Here is a 24,799-nt window from a genome sequence, read left to right as displayed (position 1 = left end):
ATCGATCGGATTGCCGAGACGTTTTAATTTAATGTTGTCTGTACGAATTTGGTATCCCCGCAATACTAATACGGCTGAGTAAACTGAGATTAAGCAACACCTAGTTAGTTAGTTAGTTCTGCTTTTTCCAGACTGGATAAGGAAGGAAGCGAATGAGTCTGGTAGTGACGCAGGGCAAGACGAAATATTTCTTATCATCAAACAAACAGTCAGCGCATTCGCGTCTTGGCTCTCACGTCACTTTTGACGATAATCAATTTGAGATTGTAGACAATTTCGTCTATCTTGGAACCAGCCTTACCACCAATAACTATGTCAATCGCTGAACGTAGAATCAACAGGTGTGGGATGCCAACAGGTGATAATATGGACTGAGTAGGCAATTGAAAAGGAAAGTCCGCTCACGACGAACATAGACCAAACTCTACAAGTCCCTTATCATTACCGTCCTGATTTATGGGGCATAATCGCGTGGGCGATGTCAACATCCGATGAGACGACACCAGGGATTTTTGAAAGAAAGGTTTTGCGAAAAATTAATGGTCCATTCGAACAACATGACCTAGACCTAGACCTAGCGGCAGGTGGAAGCAGAGAAAGAGGAAGACCTCTACTCCGTTGGGAAGACCAGGTGGAGAAGGATGTGGCTGCACTTGGTATCACCAATTGACGCCAAACAGCGAAAAGAAAAAATAAATGGCGCGATGGTGCTAACACGGCAATAATCGTCTAAGCGGTGTCTACGCCAGCAAAGGAGAAGAAATATTGAGATATCTTAAATAATCTTGAAGAGCATATGTTGGTGTTCTAAGAAAGTATTGCAAATTAAAAAAACCTCGATCACTTTTAAGTGTATCTCATTTTATTAAGTATCTATTGAAACCATTACAAAAAGAATAGATAAAAAGAGTTTTACGTAAATATGCAGATAATTCTTAAGCATAATACAAATTCATAGGTCACAAAAAAATCAATTCATTCACAAAATTTTTCGCATTTTCTTTTCTCACAACATTTACTACAAATGGTAGTAAAATAAACGAAATATAATATTATATATAGATAAATCATTCAGAAACTTTCATAGTTTTTAGATTTTGGTGAGTTTGCAGAATTCCACCAAGAGTCGCTTACAACTTGAGTACAGCTGCAACAGCGTTAACGACGTGACGGGCAGAAATACCGAACATATCGATGAGCACATTTGGTGGACCGGAACGTGGCACATTCGGTACATACAGGTGCTTAACCACAAAGTCACGCTGTTCAGCCAACACACTCAAGACGGCCTCACCCAAACCACCTTGCTGGTAGTGATCCTCAACGACAACAACGCGACCGCCGACGGCGCGTCCATTCTCAATGATAAGCTCAGCATCCAAAGGCTTAATGGTGAATGGATCGATAACACGTGCATGTACGCCAGTCTTTTCGAGCTCAGCGGCAGCGTTGAGGCATTCGTAGAGGGTGATACCGGCGCCGATCAACAGCACTTGATCGTTTGGTGATTGCTTCACTACTTTACCTTTGCCGATTGTGAGCACATCATCGTTGCCATAAATGACAGCGGTGTTGGGGCGGGATGTACGGATGAAGCAAACACCTTTTGTATTGGCGGCCAATTCAACGGCGCGTTCACAGCTCACAGCGTCGGAGGGATAGAACACGGTACTGCCGGGGATGGCACGGAACATAGCGATATCTTCCAGACCCATTTGAGAGGGACCATCCTCACCGATACTCACACCACAGTGAGAGCCAACAAAGTTGACATTTGTCTGAGAAATGGCACCCATGCGAATTTGATCAAAGGCGCGTGTGAAGAAGGTGGCGAAAGTGGAAACGAAAGCAATTGTACGATCACGGCAGGCAGCACCAATAGCGACACCCACGAGATTCTGTTCGGCGATGAAGCACTCAATATAACGTTCGGGGAATACCTTCTTCAGCTTGTCGGAGAAGGTGGAGTTCTTGGTATCACCATCCAAAGCGATGACACGGTCATTATTTTGTGCAATCTTAGCCAAGGCAGTACCGTAAGCAAGACGTGTAGCAACTTGCTCACCCAACTTGTAGCTTGGTGGTGATGACAATTTCACATTGGATATATCTACAGCAGGTGCTTGTTTCAATTTAGATGGACTCTTGGGTGGATTGGCTGGACCAGCTGCAGCGCCAACTATCAAGCCCTCCAAGTGTTTGATAACTTCGTTGGCTTTATCGCCCAATGGCTTACCATGCCAGTTCTCCAAATCCTCGATATTTGGGAAGAATTTACCCTTGTACGTTTTTGCGATAATGGCAGTGGGCTTGTTCTTGGTAATGGAAGCTTCATGGAAAGCTTTGCACAATTCTTCAACATCATGTCCATCGACAACCAAGGCGTGGAAACCGAAAGCATCCAAACGCTTGCGATAAACTTCCATTTGATGTTGCAATGAGGTTGGCTCAGATTGACCCAAACGGTTCACATCGAATATAACACACAAGTTATCCAATTTGTAGTGACCAGCAAAGTGCAATGATTCCCAAATTGAACCTTCAGCAGATTCACCATCACCGACCACAACGTATGTTCTGCATAAAAAAAAGGAGGCACACGTGAGTCACACATTCAAATTTACTTTTTTTGTCAGACATACCTGTAGTCAGCCTTGTCGTAGTTCTTGCCTACGTAGGCCATACCAGCAGCTACAGCGACACCTTGACCCAACGAGCCAGTACCGACATCGATGAAATTCAAACGTGGTGTTGGATGTCCCTCAAGATCACTATCTATCTTGCGCAAATTCTGCAAATCTTCAATGGGGAAGAGTCCAGCCTCAGCCCAGGCGGCGTATAGAATGGGTGCCGAATGTCCCTTCGACAATACGAAGCGATCACTCGAGGGATCACGTGGGAATTTTAAATTCAAACGCAAGGTATTGAAGAACAACACCGACATAATTTCGGCAATGGAGGCGCATGATGTTGGATGACTGGAAAAAGAAGAATAAAACATTAAATATAAAGATCTAAACAAATATGTTATATGTATATAAATATTATATTTACTAACTGTTTACTAAATTAAGTAAAAGAATCGATAATAATGGAAGTTTCAGTGAAAGATCTCTCGAAAAAATTATATTATATATATAATTTAAAGTTTTAGGAGACCTCCGAAGAGTTATTGGATTTCATGAGACACTTTTAAATTAGGAAATATATACATCAGGAGTCTGGCCATTGTCTGCTAAGAGAAAGAAGGAAGGCGCCGAAGAAAGAAATCTTTGGTTTTCAAATGTGTTTCGGTATAGAATTCAACGCATTAGTACTAGCCTTTGGGGCCTTTTGGGGTATAAATAGAGCTTTAACATTTTAGAAAACCATTCGAAGATTTCAAAATTGCTTCAGTATTGGTTTCAACTGAAGTTTAATGACGCACCGCTGAAAAATCGAACCCAAAAATGCCTGGAACTCGAGTTTCATGGAATAACTGTATATACTTAATGCTCAAAACTGTTCAGATAAAACCATATAAAAGTTCAAGGTCAGTCAAGAGAACATTTATTTGTGGTTAGCAATTCTTATCTCTGTGCCATGGGAAACATTTTCAAATTGCATGTACGTTAAAGATAGTGGAAAGTAACCGAGACAACGACAGTACGTTTCGAAATCGTAGAAATACTAAAAAACCGTTATTGGCATATATAACGGTACTTCCCGCTCACTTATGTATAGTCATTATTATATTTTAAATATTTTAAAATCAAATTTGATAACATAATCATTAGCTTTAAGCGTGATAATGAGTATAAGAAATATTTCCATCATCATATTCATTTGCATGAACAACTGATGGCATTTAAGTGATTAACAATGTATGGCACTAAATATAGTGAAACCTTTTCGTAATTACCAAAAGCATCATCCGATTGATAACTGACTAATATATGTACAAGTCTATCAAGCTGTGACAATCACCGCGTAAGTGCTGATAACATGTGGTTTTAAGTGTATATGAGTGTTCACATTTGAGGTCAAACTTTAAAATGTCGTTTGTCGATACATTTTTCGTTGGTTTTTTATGGGTTGATCACTCTTACTAGCACATTTTTTAATACCTTTATGTGTACGCAATGCATTTTGTATGTATGTATGTATGTATGCATGTATAATCTCATCTCATCATTATCACCATCAGCATGAGTGCTGATAATATAAAAGTGTAAGTATGTATGTATGTATGTGTATGCGTAATAGAAGTGGTGAAATTTGAAGGTGACGTTGAACGGCGATAGTTTTAGACCAATAAAATAAAATACTAATACATTCATATTTATGTATGTAGGTTTATAACTGTATAAGGTTTTTAGAAAATAATTTTAACATACGTTTCATTAATTATAGTTTTACAAGAACAATAAACCTTAATTGTTTTATAGGAACACATTTTGATAAATCAACTTAATTGACTTAAGCCGTTTTCTATGTGAATTCTTTTAATTTTAACTTTCATTGATAAAATTTAATATTTTAAATAATTTTCTATGAAGAGAACGCCATATTTATTTAGTTAATTGGTGGAAAATTTAATGCGAACAATTCCATTAACAACTTAAGAGAATGAAAATAACAAGTCGATATAGGTGATTTTGTAAAATTGGCGCACACGAATACTAATGCAACGATTATTAACGATTTTACATATATAACGATATTTAAAACAACTAAATTTTGTTAGAAGGTCTCCTATAACTTTAGAAAGTTAAAAATATTTATTTTTTATTTCGTTTAGAAATAGCAAATGTATATTTACATTGAATCAGGTTACCCATTACTAAATGCAAATCGCAAATACTCACAAGTGTTAGTTTACATACATAAATATATATATATATATATATATGTATTTGTAATAAGTACATCAATTTAATTATATACATACTTACATACATATATGTATACTCTTTTATTTACAACAATTTTTTTGCGAAGCATCAAAGTGCGAATGCCGGCATTTCACTGAGCACCACTCTACGCATATATAGATATTGGTACTCTCCGAAATTAAAGTCAATCGCTTTGTGATTTATGTACATATGTACATACTAACATACAGTTTTACAACTACATAGCAGTGAATTGCTTTGAAAAATGTAATAAAACTTATACTTCTACTTTGTTTATTAAATTTTTCATTAGTGAAAACTAAAAAACGCACTTGAAATCACATTCTTAAGGTCAAAAGTCCCTTCACTTGTCGTTTCACATCGAAGTACGATACTATTTAACATTCATTCACACTCGATTTATAAATGTATATATCTACAAATACATATGGATATTCGCACATACCCTGAAGGAAATTTATTGTTGTTCCAAATTTAGTTGAAAAATTACTAAATATCTACTATTACTATATTATTAGATAAAGTTTAGAGAGCTTATTTAAAATAATAAAAATAAAATAAAATAAAATAAAATAAAATATAATAAAAAGTTTTTCTCTTTAATAAATAATAACTCTAAAAGAGTTTTAATCCACAATTAGAAAATAACCTTAAATTCCTTACTTTGTAACCTGCTTTAATAACATTAAGGTAAAGTTAGCTTACTATTTAATTTTTACAGTTATAAAATAACAACAACAGCTGTTTTTGCTGGGTTGATAGAGGCGCGCTCTCAGCCATTTAATATCATTAAGGTGCTATGCGATTATATTTGCGCAGCTCCATTAGAACCTTGCTCCAGAGAACGTATAATATAGAGAAGGTTCATGGTGTGCCGATTGTCAAAGTGGTCCTCTTTTCGCAGGGGTACTCGCCAAGATGAGCGTGTTTCACCACAGAAAATTATTGGCGTGTTTCACCACAGGTTTAACATCGGCGCACTCGAAAATAGCAGAATTGAGCGGTTTCAGTGTTAAATGAGAAAAATTGTGTTAATTTGAATGTTAATAACTGTACGCTTACAGATTCGCTTATATACAGTGCGCAAACGACTCGCTATATAATTTCATTTACATTTAATATCAAAATACATACGTATATATGCAAAACTTTATGATTTATTCCAGAAAATGCTTTGAAGTATATAATGAAATAATTATTTTATATACATATGTTAAAATATAATATAATTATATACTGCATACATATGAATATTTATTTTCTTTGGTTATTAAAAGTTTCGATAATATACCAAAAGAATAAAAGTTGGCGCATAATTTGTAATTATGTGTGCATGTAAACAAAATTGAAAGAACCATACGCATAATGTTTGTAAATTTGTTTACATGCATATGTGCGTAAATATGAGCCTCATGGTTTGTTGTAAAATCTTCGTTGCCACAGACAACGAATGGCCGCAAATTGTGATTTTTTGTTCTCAAGTCAAAGCAGTGTCGCACGTTCGAAGGGAAGGGTCCAGGTCCCCAACTCATGTTATCGTTTAAATTTTTATGTCTTGATTCTTACAGAAAGTACATTGAAATATGGCATAATATATTGGTAGAATATTTAAATACATTTAATTATTTGTATTTGCTAATGGTAGGTCAATACTATACAATACATATTTAACGCAGTTATAATTACGGAGGGATCACTTGAAACGCCTCTGTAAAGTTCGATGTGTCGAAAGATTGATGGCCGCCTGCGCGACACCAAAGCGACGCAACATTGCTTTGTTGGTAGAAAATCGACTTGTCGTAAATACGTATGAATATGTATGAGCATGCAAACATATCTACATAATTTTTTGCGAGACTTTGATCAGAATTTTTCCTGAAAAATATTTAAAATCGACTCAAGGGCTATGTTGCCATTTTTGTACCTAGGTTTTTGCGATGTTGTAAATTTTCCTTCTTGAGGGAACATTAGAAAAATCTTCAATTTATGATTTTTGTCATCGTCGCGAAAAGCCGTTTGTAGACATGGCATGCGCAGGGAGTTGTGTATGGCGTTGCTTTTATGAATGAAGCAACTTTGCCAAGTGAATGTGCGCTTGCGTTCATGAATGAAAATGGTTTTGTTGTATGTACTACAAAATTTGGCTTCGTTGATTGGCTGCCATATTGACTTGTGATGCTGCTTATGCGTTTGAGGCGCTTGTTGTTTTTGTAGAAAATACTTTTGATTTTTTGTGATGGTGACAAACTTACGTGTACGCATATGCGAATGTAAGTTTGTGTATGCATTACTTGTTCGTCAATGACATACAAACATATTTATATATATGCATATGTAACAATGTGTGCATATGACCTTCACTGATAAGTGATAACGAGACAATACGAATTTTGGAAGATGTCCATACATATGCATCTACATATGTATGTATGTACGTAAGCGCTTTTGTATATATCTCGGTATACACATGTATGTATATACAAGTCTCATATAATGAAATATGTAGTTAATTTTAGTATTGTAAGAAATGCATTTAATATAAAAATAAAAACATTTTTTATGAAAGTAGGTATATTATTTTAAAACATAACATTCATATGTAGGTCCGTTTAAACATGCCGACAAATATGCCTCTGAAATCGCATAATTTATTTGAATTGAATAAATTTTGCATGCAGTCATAAATAAATATCATATTAGCACATATGATTGCATATAAATGTATCAATATATAAGCAAACGGGCTAACATCCCGATATAATAGAAATGTAAATCTCTGAGCATATTTTTCATTTAATGCTCAGCAATGTTAACGTGACGCTGTTAAAATTTCTCCTTCCGAGCTGGCTGAGGTGAAACACGCTCATCGTGTTTTGTTAGATTTTGACAATTCACACGCTGGTCCGCAATTGGACCTTCTCTATATTTAACGTTCTCTGCTTGCTCTCCACCATAACACCTCATCGGTAAATTTATATTCATACCAACATACATACATATGCAAGTATTTGTATAAAAGTAAGTATGTGCATTGCTATGTGGCTACTTAACACGATAAGCGACGTCAGTTTCCAGCGAATGTCAACAAAGGTCAACTCAAATAGTGTATTTTCGTTTCAATCGACAATATTTGAGAACAGCTAAAGAAAGTTTAAAGTTAGAGGTTATCAGGAATGTGATAAAAGGAGTGTTGTCTACGCTATGCATTTGCGGCGGAACCACGTGGTTGCACTGCAACAACATTTCATTTTGCCGGTCACCTTTGCTCCAATGAAGCAGCGCTCAGCTGCACAGGAACTTAAAATGCTTGACTGAAAACTTTACTCACTATGCTCCTAAATACACACAAATATATATTTATACACGTATTTGAGAAACAGTGCAAGGTACGCCACATACGGCTACTTTTCAGTATTCTTCCATTGCAAGTCACGCCACTAATTCGTATATGATTTAGAATTTTGGTACAAAATGAATACATACCCCGATTTAGATGCCTGTGTTGACGTAATTGAATGGATACGCAAACGTTGAGCGATGTCTTTAAGCTCCTGAATAGCTTTGGCTTCTGGCTTGTGGTATGACATATTTGCGCTAAGTGTTTTTTGCTTTCAAATAAAAAGTGAAGAAGTCTCTTTGAGAGTTGCTACAATTATATGTAAGTATTTATATTAACGTCGCGACCACGTCCGTTTCAAACGTACCAAATCGACTGGCGTACAAAAGCAAACTGAAACTAGATGGTCTGTAGCTTACCCCACTAAGCAACCGGTTGCCCGTTCGTTTGAGTGCTTGGAGTTGTGCGATAGCGCTACACTCTCTACCTATTCAAACTATCAGCAGAGAACGTATAATATAGAGAAGGTTCATGGTGTGCCGATTGTCAAAGTGGTCCTCTTTTCGCAGGGGTACTCGCCAAGATGAGCGTGTTTCACCACAGAAAATTATTGGCGTGTTTCACCACAGGTTTAACATCGGCGCACTCGAAAATAGCAGAATTGAGCGGTTTCAGTGTTAAATGAGAAAAATTGTGTTAATTTGAATGTTAATAACTGTACGCTTACAGATTCGCTTATATACAGTGCGCAAACGACTCGCTATATAATTTCATTTACATTTAATATCAAAATACATACGTATATATGCAAAACTTTATGATTTATTCCAGAAAATGCTTTGAAGTATATAATGAAATAATTATTTTATATACATATGTTAAAATATAATATAATTATATACTGCATACATATGAATATTTATTTTCTTTGGTTATTAAAAGTTTCGATAATATACCAAAAGAATAAAAGTTGGCGCATAATTTGTAATTATGTGTGCATGTAAACAAAATTGAAAGAACCATACGCATAATGTTTGTAAATTTGTTTACATGCATATGTGCGTAAATATGAGCCTCATGGTTTGTTGTAAAATCTTCGTTGCCACAGACAACGAATGGCCGCAAATTGTGATTTTTTGTTCTCAAGTCAAAGCAGTGTCGCACGTTCGAAGGGAAGGGTCCAGGTCCCCAACTCATGTTATCGTTTAAATTTTTATGTCTTGATTCTTACAGAAAGTACATTGAAATATGGCATAATATATTGGTAGAATATTTAAATACATTTAATTATTTGTATTTGCTAATGGTAGGTCAATACTATACAATACATATTTAACGCAGTTATAATTACGGAGGGATCACTTGAAACGCCTCTGTAAAGTTCGATGTGTCGAAAGATTGATGGCCGCCTGCGCGACACCAAAGCGACGCAACATTGCTTTGTTGGTAGAAAATCGACTTGTCGTAAATACGTATGAATATGTATGAGCATGCAAACATATCTACATAATTTTTTGCGAGACTTTGATCAGAATTTTTCCTGAAAAATATTTAAAATCGACTCAAGGGCTATGTTGCCATTTTTGTACCTAGGTTTTTGCGATGTTGTAAATTTTCCTTCTTGAGGGAACATTAGAAAAATCTTCAATTTATGATTTTTGTCATCGTCGCGAAAAGCCGTTTGTAGACATGGCATGCGCAGGGAGTTGTGTATGGCGTTGCTTTTATGAATGAAGCAACTTTGCCAAGTGAATGTGCGCTTGCGTTCATGAATGAAAATGGTTTTGTTGTATGTACTACAAAATTTGGCTTCGTTGATTGGCTGCCATATTGACTTGTGATGCTGCTTATGCGTTTGAGGCGCTTGTTGTTTTTGTAGAAAATACTTTTGATTTTTTGTGATGGTGACAAACTTACGTGTACGCATATGCGAATGTAAGTTTGTGTATGCATTACTTGTTCGTCAATGACATACAAACATATTTATATATATGCATATGTAACAATGTGTGCATATGACCTTCACTGATAAGTGATAACGAGACAATACGAATTTTGGAAGATGTCCATACATATGCATCTACATATGTATGTATGTACGTAAGCGCTTTTGTATATATCTCGGTATACACATGTATGTATATACAAGTCTCATATAATGAAATATGTAGTTAATTTTAGTATTGTAAGAAATGCATTTAATATAAAAATAAAAACATTTTTTATGAAAGTAGGTATATTATTTTAAAACATAACATTCATATGTAGGTCCGTTTAAACATGCCGACAAATATGCCTCTGAAATCGCATAATTTATTTGAATTGAATAAATTTTGCATGCAGTCATAAATAAATATCATATTAGCACATATGATTGCATATAAATGTATCAATATATAAGCAAACGGGCTAACATCCCGATATAATAGAAATGTAAATCTCTGAGCATATTTTTCATTTAATGCTCAGCAATGTTAACGTGACGCTGTTAAAATTTCTCCTTCCGAGCTGGCTGAGGTGAAACACGCTCATCGTGTTTTGTTAGATTTTGACAATTCACACGCTGGTCCGCAATTGGACCTTCTCTATATTTAACGTTCTCTGCTATCAGCTCAAGAATAAGCATATTGATGTGAATGTGAATGTATGCTTGTGTAGTGGTGTCATAAGAAGTGAGCCGATTACAACCCTGCAGGGAAAGCCATACTTTAGCGGCGAAAGCTTTTAAAAGTAACTTGAGGATGGAAATTTTCAATTTTAGAAAGATGCTTGAATGGTGCAGTGCCCGTTACACTTAATGTAAGAAATTATTATCGCGGGAAAAGCGTAAGCTCTCGGAAGCTTTTCAGAAATACAGTGGAACTTCCATAACTCGAACTTCTATAAATCGAAGATCTCCATAACTCGCTATTTTGAATTAGCAATAGCGTTTAGAAATCAAATTTCATAGAAATTTGCTTCCATAAATCGAACTTTTCGACCAGGGCATAATACAGAATTTAAAATTTTACTATCAAAGGATAATTTTAAAGAAGTCCCTATATTCGTATGGAGGCAAAAAAAAAAATTTGATATTACACTTATAGATTTCATAAATTGTGTAACAAATGATGAGATGAGATACAGACGGCAAGAGCCGACACGTTTCGAGTTAGAGAAGTTCCACTGTATTTATATATTATAGCATGAATATAAGTTTGATCACAACTTTAAAAAAGTAACTATTTTGGTACAGCGTTTATTTATTGCAACAATTTTTTTAAGCATATTAATTAAATAAGCTCTTTGTTAGTTCTAGCTAAAGCTTTTATTTCCGTTCTAAATGTTGTCGGTACTGAAGCTTAAACAAAAAACTGACGAACAAGCTTTCCAGCTCATATACACTTTTCTTTAGTTCTGCAGAAATTAATTAATGGTAAAATGTATATTCTTTATTGTTGCTATTTATGTTCCTCCTCAGATCAGTATATTAAAAAAGCCACACAATATTGTATTAGATTTATTATAGTATTTTTATCTGATTTATCTAATTCAACATTCAGTTTTATGGCTACTCGGAGATAAAACTAGATACAAACTCTATTGATTTATTGCTTTTGATAAAAATAAGAACTTAACCGGATAACGGTTACATATAACCCGCAAAGCTTTGCTCGAGAGATTCATTTTAACAAACTCAGTTATCTTAGTAAAATCTGGTTAGTTTCTGAACAGTTTAATGTTGTTGTATTATCAAAAAATAATACTAGACTTAGGTTGGACAGAAAAAAATAAAGGAAACAGTATTTGTCCAGATTGCAATTGTTTTTCTGGTTACGGCTAAGACGAATGTTTGAAAAAGTTCAACAAACAACAAAATATAATGTCCACGGCAAAAGCTTTTTTTTGGACACAAGTTTTTAAATAAGAATTTCACATAATTTTTAAATACGCATCTTTAATAAGTTGGATTGTTTAAATGATTATAAAGGGGTTTTTGAAAGGGCTTTTCAAAAGTGAAGCTACAAAAGTAGACCGATAGGTACAGCAATCGAGGCCGTATTTTTCTTCAGTAAGGTTTGTCATTTCATCGTGGAAAGATATACGATCCAACAACGAGTCGAAATTATTAAAATTTACTACCGAAATTCGGGGTCAAAGGCCTCAACTTAAGAGCGCTACGCCCTACGTAACGATGAGGCTCATCTCAGGCTGAATGGACGAAGCAAAATATGCGTTATTGGCAATCCACACCTATTCCATGAGTCACAATTGCATCCCAAAAAAATTGCGTTTTATCAAACGAGAAATTGCAGCAGAATCGGCCGATTTATGCTTGAAAACCGTCGAAAATTGTTTTCAGCGTCTGGACTTCTGCAAGCGTGTCAGTGGTGGCTATGCAAAAGAAATCGAGTTCCATACATAATGGCATCGAATGTATTTTCACAGTAATAAAGAATTTCATTGATATCCCAAACCGTTTTTTTATATATATAAAAATATATAAAATCGGTTTAGTGAAAGCTTTGTAGGAGATCAACGAATGTTGATACTTGGAATAAACATGATAAATGATTAGACAAATGAATGCGGATGTATTTATCATATTATAGTATAACAACTTAATCCTTAAAATTATGTGAGGGATATTTTTCTACTGCAGCGACGCGAGCTGTTAAGGACCGATATCGTGAGAATAGAAGGGAAGATAAACTTATTTTCAAAAGGAAGAAGAGATAGACAGAAATACAGAGCGTGAGGAGCTTTAGATCCTTACGAATAGGAACATGACCCGAGACTTTTATCGGAAAATATCTAACTAGAGGCTTCGAACCTATATATGCAATATGATGACAGATGCCCTGAGAATTCTAAGGATATTGAGGGATCAATCTCTGATAGAAATGATGTCGATAGCATGGAAATATAATCCGAATTCGCAATTGTTGACGACAACATTGTCGTACCACCTTCTGACCATAACGAAGTTCGAATAGACGCAGGCTACGACGGCCTACCGACCGAGGTATTCGATACGGCGGCGAGGAACAGATAGTGCTCATGCATCCACTCCTTTGCCACTTATGGTAGGAAGAACGCATGCCTAACGACTGGAACCGGAGTGTGCTCTACCCTAAATATCGCGGGATCCGGACCTATCCCATGCCATTCGATACCAAACGGTTTCAAGCAAGACGACCCCCTATCGAGCGATTTCCTTAATTTAAAGCGAGTCAAGAGTCACCAGTTATTGACCTATGCCAAAACCGACACCCGGTTGACAACTGTGATATTTTTCTATTTTGCTTTCACAACAACACTTACTGCATATATTTTAGAACCAAGTTGGTTGAGATTTCATGCTATGTTGTCTGTCGTTAATGGCGCCAGATTAAATATTCTGCTGAGAACTTATTATATCCTAAACAGGTTTGTAACACCCAGAAAGAAGTGTCGGAGGCCCTATAAGGTATATATATAAATGATCAGTATTTTGAACTGAGTCGATTTAGCCATGTCCGTCTGTCTGTCCGTCCGTCCGTCTGTCTGTATATATACGAACTAGTCCTTCAGTTTTTAAGATATTGAAAATTTGCAGATGTTATTTTCTCTTCAAGAAGCTGCTCATTTGTCGGAACTGCCGATATCGGACCACTATATCATATAGCTGTCATACATACTTAACGATCGGAATCAAGGGCTTGTATGGAAAACTTCCGCATTTTACTACATATCTTCATTTTTACTTACATTTTTTTACGTCTTTAGATGTGCTTAAACACATAGTTACTAAAAGAAATGCACCTGTGAAGGGTATATTAGCTTCGGTACAGCCGAAGTTAAGGTTTTTTCTTGTTTTTTCGAAAATTTCACTTAAAAACAAAACAAAAACAATTTCATTACACTTTAATTCGTTTATTATGTATTTGTGGCTCAAGTAAACATAAATATTTTCAGCGCAAGTTGAAACGTTTGTGTTTTTGTAATACACGTATCTTGCTTAATATGGAAATATATAATATGTATGTATATAAATTTCGCTACACATTTTCTTTATATTATAATAAAACAGAATAAATCAACATGCAGTAATTATTAGTAATTTTATGCATTGGTGTTTTCAACAAAAGTAAACGTTTTAAAATGCATTACAAATAGTCAGCGCAGTGCAAGGCGCACAATATCACATACATACATTCGTACATATGTATGTACATATATGTAAGGTGTAAGTATTTTCCATCACACACTTTGATTCTTGTTTCGGCCAATAGCTTTGCTTTTAAATTATATAACAAAATGTTCGTTTCACATTTTCCATAACTTGGTACATTCAAGATACAAACTCTTAAAACTTAAATAACTTTATCCGGTACAGTTTTATCAAAAAGTATACACACGCAGTGACCATATTCTACAATTCATTCTTGTGCAGTTATTAAGAGTAATGTTTGTATATTATTTTCTGTGTTTACATGTATTAGGCGTGATGTCTGTATGTATTTGTATTTAAATAAATATTATCGAATAACTTAAATAACGAACCAACATTGAAATTTTCGCTTAGATTCTTTCACTTTCTTCTGCACTTTTAACCTACTTTTACTTAATACTACGGTCTTTAATGTTAAAACACTATTTGAAAATACAAGTAAATATACTGAATAGGAGTATTGAATTATCAAATATTGGATTCAATCAATTTTAAAGTACATATTTCATTACCTTAATATAATATCAGTTTTAACCTACTACATACATTCCATATATTAAAAGTGTTAACAAATTCTAATAATAATTTGCTAAAATGTAGAAAATAAAAATAAAAGCGTGTAAATTATAATGGACAGTTTATTTTGCAAAATAAATAAATAAATTATTTTAATTATAGCGAATTTACTAAAAATATAATAAAGTAGAAACTACAAAATATAAAAGTTTGTATAGACACAATTTTGGCAGTATAAGCAAAAAGAATAGAAGGTGCAAATAATTGAAAGAATTTGCAACAATTTACAAAAAAACTAGCACTGATTTAAATGTATAAATAACTTGTGACTTTTTAAGTTATAAAAAAATTAAGATATTATAAAATATTGCAATTATTTTTTTACTGTCATACTCTCAACTTGTATGCATATCACGAATATCGCACTTTATAAAAGTACCTAAGCTAACTATACTAAAAAACAAAAAAAAAATATGAATTTCGAAAGTTAATCAAAACATTTTGAGGCATTATCAGTGGTTGTTGTTAAATAGAAAACACAATAATCTTAAATATAAACTGCTTAAATTAACTATATACATACAACAGCTCTTTAACAAATGTTTAAAGGTTCAAGAGAAGCTTACAAATACACTAAACTTAAACGTTGTGTAATAACTGCATGGAAGTACACTGTCTCGCTTCACTACACTTTCGTTGCATTTGCTTTTCAAACCACTATGGTGTATGTGTGGGTGTGTATGTGTAAGTAAGACTTTATTCCAGCGAAATGCCTTGTATCCAAGAGCTTAAATCACTGGAGTCAGCTTCCATAACGACTTCGACCGGTTCATCTGTAGAGAGTATGTACTGAGCGGCTGTGCGACCGGTCAAATAGGCACCATGTACGGTTGAATAAAAATTGGAGTGTGTATGCTCGCCGGCGAACAATACTGCGGGCTGAAAGGAAAAACGCAATTATATAATAAATGAGTGGTAATTTTAAAAGAAAAAAATTAAATTTTCGAAAATCTTTACTAATAACAGCGGGTTGTAAAGTACTATCCCTTCAAATAACACATACCTTCTGCGCTTGTGGATTGACGTAGAGTGGCTGCGCTAACAATTCAATATCCTCTTGTGTTGCACCAATAGGTATCGATGTGTACGAGCCACGCGTGTAAGGCTGCGACTTCCAACTTGTGCTAAAGCAAAAAAAAAATATTTAGTTATTGAATAATATTTATAGCGAATTTTTAATGTAAACATACCACACACAAAGCTTGGGTTTCGGCACATACGGATCTTTTAGAAATGCACGCAATATTTCTGTGCACTTTTCTGCGACTTCCTCATGCGACAACGTTTCCATGTAGTCAGCTTCTCGTCCGGAAACCCAACCCAGTAGCAACGTTTCAGACACCTTCGCGAATGAGTAAATCTTTTTGTACCAATTCTTGCTTAAATACTCCTTGGAATTGCGTTCTTCGTCGGAAAGATGTAAGTCGTATTTGTCATCATCCCATAACAGCATTATTTCCGAAATGGAGGTGCTCATGAAGGGCCGATCGTATTCAAGATATATTTTATCCACTGTGCCAAACATTAGATTCTCAATTGCCTCTTGTTTGTAATGTGGCAATTCGGGTGTGAAGATCGTTTTGTGTGTAGCTTTAAGCACACCCAACGGTATGGTACATATCACATGATCAGCATAGAAGGTACGCCCATCTTCACAGTCTACTCTCACAGCAGCGTCAATCAAATTACCACTTGCATCACAGTTATCATCTGACTCAGTCGATTTTTCACGTACTACGGCTGCGTTAGACTTAACCGCTGACGCTGCTAGTGCTGCTGCTGTCGGCACTTCAGTGACTGTCTTTTCGGTATCATCTGAATCATCATCTTCAGAATTCTCATCCACTGTCTCCAGACCAGTAAGCGTCTTTTTCCGTTTCCAATGAATTTTCTTCACCGGACATTTAGTAATTATTGCCTCTTTCGGTATAGATGCGGATAGCGGTCGCAATATAGAACTGTAGCCTTGTGGGGGCACAATATTTCCGCCTTGCAACTCTGTGTAACTACCTGTTGGTTAAAATGAAAATAAAATTAAAAATGCATATTTAAAACCAACGAAACACATACCTAATTCCAGCAGATCCACTTCGTTCATATTGGTGCAGCCAGTAATACAGGTCTCGCGCTTTAGCAAGCAATTGAAGATCAATTGTTTCAAGCGCTTCTCTTTCGGATCCTGTATAGAGCTTAGGTAAATTTCAATTTCATAATTAATATGCTCGCCCACGCTATTAATGTCCGGCGGTGGGCTATATTGACACATAAAGTACTCATCACAACGTCGCAAAAAGCACACGTAGGCCTCGTAAATCTCTTGCAGTATATTAAAAGGAACCTGATTGCCATCTTCTGTTGTGGCAATAACCGTGTGCGGTTTCGGTATATTAACTACGCTGACTAGTCCGTGTTGTACGGCAATCTCGAAAATTGGATTGCCTAAAACGCCGTGTATCCAATTGGCGCCAAGTTCGACCTGGATAAATATAACAATTTTAAAACTTATTAACAAATGAAAATGCATAATTAAAATAGTTCGTGACATTTTTTTATAAAAGTACCCGGAATAAATAGTGCATAAACTAAGTTACATATGTATATAGCGTACACGAATTCCGTGGATATTTTAGATAATAAACATTCCCTGACAAAATTTCGTGTTGGTTGTCATTATTCGGATTGGTGCTGCTGTGATAATTAGGTTCTACTTTATTTTTCTTTTATTATGCGCAACGATATACATATGTAATGTGAGAATACTATATCAAAAACTAGTTGATTGTTACGCTGAAGTGACAGCTAATTATAACCTAGATCAGTAGGTGTACCAACCAACCTTCAATTCTGCGCTCTTATGCATATCTATACAAATGTACATACATATATATAGTATGAATGTGCACCTATTTAAATCAAATAAATAAGTTTAAACTATTTCTGGATGATATCATGTCAATTTAATTAATTATTTTTGTACGTACGTACATATATCAGTCTAAATTTTGCTTCAAAGCGATCGTAAATATGTATTTATTTTTTTTAAATAATGCAATGTTTCAAGGTGTGTTTGCTTCACTTCCGTTTTATACACTTTTTAACGAATTTGCAATAAACCCATTGAGGCGTAACATCGTATTGTTTTTATCGTTTACCGGCAAAGCTTCACATGCGTATAAATCCACCATGTTTATTAATTTACGTTTGCTTCTTTTGCATTTCCACACGTGTGTACATATGAAATGTGCAATATAATTAATCGAATTATTATTATCGGAAATGTAGTTTCAAGGTGATTGTGACTACGTGCATGTCTAAAACTTACACCAATTATCGTACGTGTGTTCTTGTACAAACATATTTTATTGATCTTGCACTTGTTCAGCTTACACTTGATAATCTAATAAAGTTTTAACCGATAATGTTTTTTAATGTTGATAGTTGAACAACATTTGCTATAAAGTTTACACATATTCTTCATTGCCTTTCAATATTGAGTAGTCATAACGCTTTATAATATCTAAACTAAGATTAGACCTATTCTAACACCGCTGCCCACATAATGTATACAATCCAATATCATATTAATCAGGGATATTTGCAAAATGTGGGTTACTATAATAAATAAATATAAAGTTCATAACTTTGTATATAATTGGGTTATATAAATCATATTAAAATGAATTAATACTATAACATGAATGAATTAATACTAACAGAATGACACAATTATTTTCCAAAAATACTTTAAATATATTTTAATTACTCATTTACTTACTATTCATTACTATAATTGCATGTGTTTTCATCCTTTCAAATAATAGCAATGTAGATTTATGACCAGCCGAGTGGATACACATTGAAATTTGTATATATATTCATCATCATATGCTTAAATATCTACCATTTAACAAATAATGTGAATAAAATGAATATAAGCAAACGCAGAATTATTAGAAATTAGATTTTACCAGGAAGCAGTTTTGATATAGCCTAATAATAGCCAAGAGAATAGGTCACAACATGCGGAAGTGCAAGCTAATTTTGGCAAACGTTTTAGCCTTTTCGGATGTATACATATATAACAAATTTCTAGTTGGCAAATATCTAAGTTGTAAATACGATATTGCGAAAGAATTACGCACATTAATGTAAAAAACGCCCCCTGCTTGCTTACATAATTGCTTAAATATTTTCCAATTCCCTTACTCCATAAATATTCTGACTTATTATGAATCGCTTAAAGGAATTCAATATATTATAAACACGCCTTACTCTTTGTGAACGCAGCGGTATTGATATAATACGACCGCCGATCCGGCTACGTGCTTCAAGTATACGAAAGTCATTGCATCCATTGTGTAGAAAATGATTTGCGGCAGAAAGTCCTGCCATGCCTGCACCAATAATCAGCACCTTCATCTTCAAAGGCTGCTGCTGTTGCTGCGTAATCGTTTCGTTGTTGGTAGAAACACTAGTACTTGCTACCTCTTGGGTTTTTGGCGAAGGCATTGGAGCAGTTTCGCCCATTTTGTATGAATTACACTTTGGTTGCCAAATATTTAAACACACACTTTACATTTAGCGTAATGTCGTAGGATAACTTATTAATTTTTCGTCAATATTTTCATCTAACCGGGATTTTCCTCGCACTTTTCAGTAATATTTTATCGATCTGATTTGAAAGCCTATTATATGACAATTTAAACGTCAAAATAGTAGTTTTTTTACTCGTCAACTCATCAGCTGTTTTGCGCTAATTAGAAAAATGCAAGAGTTGCCAACTATTTTTGCTTGTTGTTAAACTGATTCGATATCGTTTATCTAAAATATACACTTTTATACAAAAATATATAGGATACGCAATTTGAATATAAAAAAATATAACAATATAAGCCAATCGATTATTTTTATGATTATTTATTTTAAATTTAATGAAATATAATGCAAAAAATGCATATGACGATTAATTTTTTTTGTTGCTGCATACATTTGGAGCATTTTGCTTTTCTCTGAACTGTCTTAATTGGTTAACAAAAATTAAAGTAGAGGAATTTCTCCAATTCACATGTGTTTACGAAGTGAGGATTAGGACGAATTAACAATAAATTGTGTAATTTCTTCATGCAAATTGAAACAAAATTTCTAATTTCTGTATCCACTTTCAACACCGGTTTCTTCAGTTTCCTTTTGCTGTCGGTTATTCGTGTTCACTTATTTTGCTATATTGACAATTTAGGAGCAAAACAAAACATTACAAAAACAAACTTTTGCAGCTGAGAAAAGCAATTTGAATATCGTTTCTGTGTAAGATAAGCCATCGAAATATGTCTCGGACAAAGGATGAAGTAGGTATAGTTACTCCTACGAAGAAGCTCCGCTTTCGTGGAGAACTGAATTTTCATAGTCGTGTTGATGAAATTTTCGATGATGAACACAAGCGAAATAGCGGTGGAAGTAGTACTGCCAAAGGAGCAAACGTAAAACAAAATGGGGAGGACAAAGAGCATCGAAAAAAAGGTGAGTGGGCGTTGGTGTAGATCCGTGCAAACAAGTGGTGTATTTTATAACTTAAATGTAAAATGTATTTTATTGTTCACAGAACCATCGCCCTCATTTATGGACTTTTTCAAGGTTGAGTTGACCCGTGGTTATATATTGGAACATGATGAGGAGCGTTACACAGCGCGTAGACAAAAAATTTACTCTTTTATGCGCATACCGCGCGATCTGGAACGTTTTATTGTGTACGGTATAATGCAATGTGCAGATTCGTTCCTTTACATACACACTTTCCTTCCTGTACGTTTCGTTTTGGCCACATGGGCACTTTTTTCACGACCTATTGCTAGTTGCTTGGGCTTACGAAGGCGCACTCAACGACTTTTGACACCGGCAGAAATTTGTGATTTGCTAAAAGGCACCATATGGATTGCGTGTACATTTTTGATGCTTTCCGTAGACACAAATCGTGTTTATCACATAATTAAATCTCAATCAATTATAAAGCTATACATTTTTTATAACATGATTGAGGTTGGTGATCGTTTATTATCAGCTTTCGGGCAGGACACTATTGATGCGCTCTTTTGGACAGCAACTGAACCCAAGAATTCGAAACGTGAACACTTTGGACTGGTGACACACATTGTCTTTGCGCTGATATACGTTTTGCTGCATAGTTTCCTTATTATGTTCCAGGTGAGTATTGTAATATATTTTAAAATTCGTGACATAATAATTTGCTTTTTAATGTTCCAGGCGACCACATTGAATGTGGCCGTAAATTCCAACAACAAAGGTTTACTTACGATAATGATTTCCAATAATTTCGTCGAACTGAAAGGTTCAGTGTTCAAGAAATTCGACAAAAATAACCTCTTCCAATTGACCTGTAGTGATGTACGTGAACGTTTCCATTTGGGGGTGCTGCTATTCATTGTAATGATACAAACAATGAAAGAATTCGACTGGAGTTTGAGTCAGTTCTGTGTAATGGTGCCCGACTGCATTGCTGTGCTAGTGACTGAGGTTCTAATTGATTGGATCAAACACGCATTCATTACACGTTTCAACGAGATACCAGAGTACATTTATCGTGAATATACCACCAGCTTAGCTTATGACATGACACAGACACGCCAGAAGCACGCGTTTTCAGATCATTCAGATTTGGTTGCACGCCGTATGGGTTTTATACCGTTTCCTCTTGGCGTTGTGCTAATAAAAGCCATTTATTCAGCAGTCTCTTTCAATAATGTCGCCGCATGGGTGCTTTTTGGTTTGGCTTACATATTTGTATTGGGTTTGCGCATTTGTTTGACCATCTGTGCTTTGGGTAAAGCCTGTAAATTAATGAAAGAACATCAAGACGAAAAAAACAATTCGACGCCAAGCTCGGTAACAAACGCACCACCAATTGGTGGCAGCGGCGGTGGTGCTCCTAGTGCTAGCAATATTGTAAATAGTGTTGGTACAATGGCTGGCCTTTCTACGTTATCCAGTACGCCAGGTAGCTCGCGTTCGCGTTCGGATACTGCAACATCACCTATTCAACCGACACACCAACTTCAGCGCTCTATAACGGTAGATCAAAGCGCTTTTGCGCCAACATCACACAATTCAACTTCAACGCCTAAAGTAGTAAAAACAGCACCAAAGCCCAGCGTGCCGCTCGATCCGAATGATGTGGAGTTGGATGTGAAAAACTCACTTGAGTTAGGTGCTACTGCGCTATTCTCCAACAGTGATGTAGACTTGGATGATGTATGCCTTAATGAGAAAGTCTTAGAGCCAATTGCCAACGCTAATGCTTTTGTCGAGGAGGAACTGGCACGCAGCGAACCTGAATTATCGCTACCACAAGAACTTCTTGACAATTCTTTAAATACCAGTAGCACAACAACAAAGGATAGCGCTCAAGTGGAACGCCCATGCCGTGTGCCAAAACGTACACACAAACGTTCCGAGTCCGAGCCAAGTATGCAGAGCATTGTGGGCGTGAGCGAGACCGAGTCGCAGGCGTAGTGCTGGTGTGCATTTACCGCTTATTGACTTAAGCTATTGTTTTTCTATTGGTGATGTCCTATATATTGGTTTTAAGTTTTTACTTTTCTATTGTGCCTATTTAAGGGAATAGTTATTTTAGTTGTTGCTATATGTATTCAGTATATTCGTTTATAACGGTAAGCAAAAAAAAAAAGACCTTTAGCACTTAAATAATTTAAAAGTTTTTGTTTCTTAATTAATTTTTAATTGGTAACATTTTAAGTTACATTGTATGTTTGTACTCTTTTTGTAGGCATGTATTTGCTATACTCGCTTGATTCAAAACGTTTAACGAAATGCTAGCTTAATTATTGAAATATTGTGTCTTAATATTTGTGAACTCAAATATGCCATGTCTTTAGACCAGTAAAATGTTTGAATAAATTTAATATCATAAATAACGGTTTTCGATTTCAATAACATGAAGGCATTTTAATACATACATAGCAGTCGTGCGCACGTTTCATTGCTATTCCTGGTAATCTCCACCATCCATTAAGCTCCTACACTAGCATAGAAGCGCAAAAATATCATAACGGTAGGCGAATTGGCGCTCGGATTTAAAATTTATGCATTTGTTTTTGCTGCATAAGCGTGGGTAAAAACGCAAACATATGTGCACTTTCATACATTTACATATATGTATGCAGAAGACTTGGAAGTGCATATTTTTTTTGGAAGAGTGCCTGCTGTTTTTCCACCTTGTTTCCGACAAGCCGCTGGTATACACTTAAAAAAAATAAATATTACATACACACATACATATACATACGTATGCACATTTGGATGATGTTTTGAATACGCTCGTGTAGGCTGATGTTATAAGTTCACAGTTGAGCATTACAAGAGTATAACAGTTATCAGTAAATATTTACCATTATGTATGGAACAGATGTTCCTTTGCAGCAGTACTAACTCTAGAAATAACTATGAAGCGCTTTTTCTTAATCCATTGAAAAAACAACGGTTTTTATTTTCATGAGCAACCAACCGGACTTTCGTTCACTTTAATAAATGCATTGGTTGGTAATGTCAATTTCACATGGTAATCACGTCTGCTCTTTAAGTTAACTGGAAGAACAGAGGAAAGGCGCAACAGCTTTCCAGCGGAAACGCCAGTCTTAACTCCTATGACCGTCGATCAATGTACATATACTCTAACTCGAATCACCATAATCCACAAAAAAACTTCGAGTTAGAGAGACTTTAAGTTATAAAATTTTCATTACAACATATCATTTTTCAAATAAAATAGAATAGAAATATAGATTTAAGCAGAGTTTTATTTATTTACATTTTATAACTCAACAAGTACATGCAATTTGTTTATTATACTCTCGCAACAATAGTTGCTAAAGAGAGTATTATAGTTTTGTTCACATAACGGTTGTTTGTAACACCCAAAACTAAACGAGTTAGATATAGGGTTATATATACCAATCAGGGTGAAGAGTGGAGTTCAAATCCGAATGTCTGTCTCTCCGTCCGTCCGTCCGTCTGTGCAAGCTGTAACTTGAGTAAAAATTAAAACACATAAAGTGCCATAAATAAGCCATAAATAAAGCTATGGAAATAAAATTTGGTATGAAGCATCGCACTATGAAGGGGCATATTTGGATGTATTTTTTTTGGGGAAGTGGGCGTGGCTCCGCCCCAAATAGGTTTTTTGTATATATCTCGCAAACCAATAGAGCTATATAAACCAAACTTTCTGCAGTCGTTTTTTTTAGCCAATTCCTTATACAGTCTAAAAATGACAGTATCGGATAATAACCACGCCCCCTCCCATACAAAGGTTAGGTTGAAAATTACTAAAAGTGGGTTAACTCAATAACCAAAAACGTCAGAAACACTAAATTTTACATAGGAAATGGCAGATGGAAGCTACACTCAGATCTTTTTACAAAGTGAAAAATGGGCGTGGCGTCGCCCACTTATGGGTCAAAAACCATATCTCATTACCTACTCGACCGATTTCAATGAAACTTGGTTTATAATAGTTTCCTTACATCCCAATGATATATTGTGAAAATAGGCTAAATCGCTTCACAACCACTATGGACTTTATGCATTATATATGAAGAATATGTGGATCAAATTGTGTATTATTAATATAAATAAAGTTAAATAAATAAATTGCGAGAGTATAAAATGTTCGGTTACACCCGAACTTAGCCCTTCCTTACTTGTTTAACTTCATATTTTACTACTTATGACATAATAAATAACAACTAAAATTAATTGACATGCGCG

At 35.1% G+C, this 24,799-nt stretch overlaps 3 protein-coding genes across 3 annotated transcripts; 1 reads left to right on the top strand and 2 right to left on the bottom strand.

Annotated features, from left to right (window-relative positions):
* Window positions 1-840: 840 nt before the first annotated feature.
* On the bottom strand, window positions 841-8,639 carry Tktl2_1 (transketolase-like protein 2). The gene is made up of 3 exons (XM_011184209.3): window positions 8,379-8,639; window positions 2,643-2,978; window positions 841-2,577 (listed from the first exon to the last, which is right to left on the bottom strand). Exons 1-3 carry the CDS (start codon window positions 8,480-8,482, stop codon window positions 1,131-1,133), a joined length of 1,887 nt encoding a protein of 628 aa, XP_011182511.1. The 5' UTR covers window positions 8,483-8,639; the 3' UTR covers window positions 841-1,130.
* Window positions 8,640-14,270: 5,631 nt separating this feature from the next.
* LOC105212317 (peroxisomal N(1)-acetyl-spermine/spermidine oxidase) lies at window positions 14,271-19,715 on the bottom strand. The gene is made up of 5 exons (XM_011184213.3): window positions 19,274-19,715; window positions 17,072-17,477; window positions 16,192-17,011; window positions 16,005-16,125; window positions 14,271-15,880 (listed from the first exon to the last, which is right to left on the bottom strand). The coding sequence occupies exons 1-5, from the start codon at window positions 19,526-19,528 to the stop codon at window positions 15,698-15,700; spliced, it is 1,785 nt and encodes a 594-aa protein (XP_011182515.2). The 5' UTR covers window positions 19,529-19,715; the 3' UTR covers window positions 14,271-15,697.
* Window positions 19,716-20,213: 498 nt separating this feature from the next.
* LOC105212318 (protein TAPT1 homolog) lies at window positions 20,214-22,947 on the top strand. Its single transcript, XM_011184214.3, has 3 exons — window positions 20,214-20,518; window positions 20,601-21,199; window positions 21,260-22,947. Exons 1-3 carry the CDS (start codon window positions 20,326-20,328, stop codon window positions 22,523-22,525), a joined length of 2,058 nt encoding a protein of 685 aa, XP_011182516.2. The 5' UTR covers window positions 20,214-20,325; the 3' UTR covers window positions 22,526-22,947.
* Window positions 22,948-24,799: the final 1,852 nt, after the last annotated feature.

This window comes from Zeugodacus cucurbitae, chromosome 2 (assembly GCF_028554725.1).
Source record: "Zeugodacus cucurbitae isolate PBARC_wt_2022May chromosome 2, idZeuCucr1.2, whole genome shotgun sequence".
NCBI classification, from domain to species: Eukaryota; Metazoa; Arthropoda; class Insecta; order Diptera; family Tephritidae; genus Zeugodacus; species Zeugodacus cucurbitae.
This window is presented reverse-complemented; position numbering and strand designations above follow the sequence as displayed.

Coding starts and splice junctions, on each gene's coding strand:
- Tktl2_1 (XM_011184209.3), bottom strand. CDS start 8,482: ATGTCATACCACAAGCCAGAAGCCAAAGCTATTCAGGAGCTTAAAGAC. Junction 2,979..8,378: donor ACACAGGCATCTAAATCGGG/GTATGTATTCAT, acceptor TTCTTTTTCCAG/TCATCCAACATCATGCGCCT. Junction 2,578..2,642: donor TACGACAAGGCTGACTACAG/GTATGTCTGACA, acceptor TTTTTTATGCAG/AACATACGTTGTGGTCGGTG.
- LOC105212317 (XM_011184213.3), bottom strand. CDS start 19,528: ATGGGCGAAACTGCTCCAATGCCTTCGCCAAAAACCCAAGAGGTAGCA. Junction 17,012..17,071: donor AGTGGATCTGCTGGAATTAG/GTATGTGTTTCG, acceptor TTTAACCAACAG/GTAGTTACACAGAGTTGCAA. Junction 15,881..16,004: donor TCAATCCACAAGCGCAGAAG/GTATGTGTTATT, acceptor TTTTCCTTTCAG/CCCGCAGTATTGTTCGCCGG.
- LOC105212318 (XM_011184214.3), top strand. CDS start 20,326: ATGTCTCGGACAAAGGATGAAGTAGGTATAGTTACTCCTACGAAGAAG. Junction 20,519..20,600: donor CAAAGAGCATCGAAAAAAAG/GTGAGTGGGCGT, acceptor TATTGTTCACAG/AACCATCGCCCTCATTTATG. Junction 21,200..21,259: donor GTTTCCTTATTATGTTCCAG/GTGAGTATTGTA, acceptor TTAATGTTCCAG/GCGACCACATTGAATGTGGC.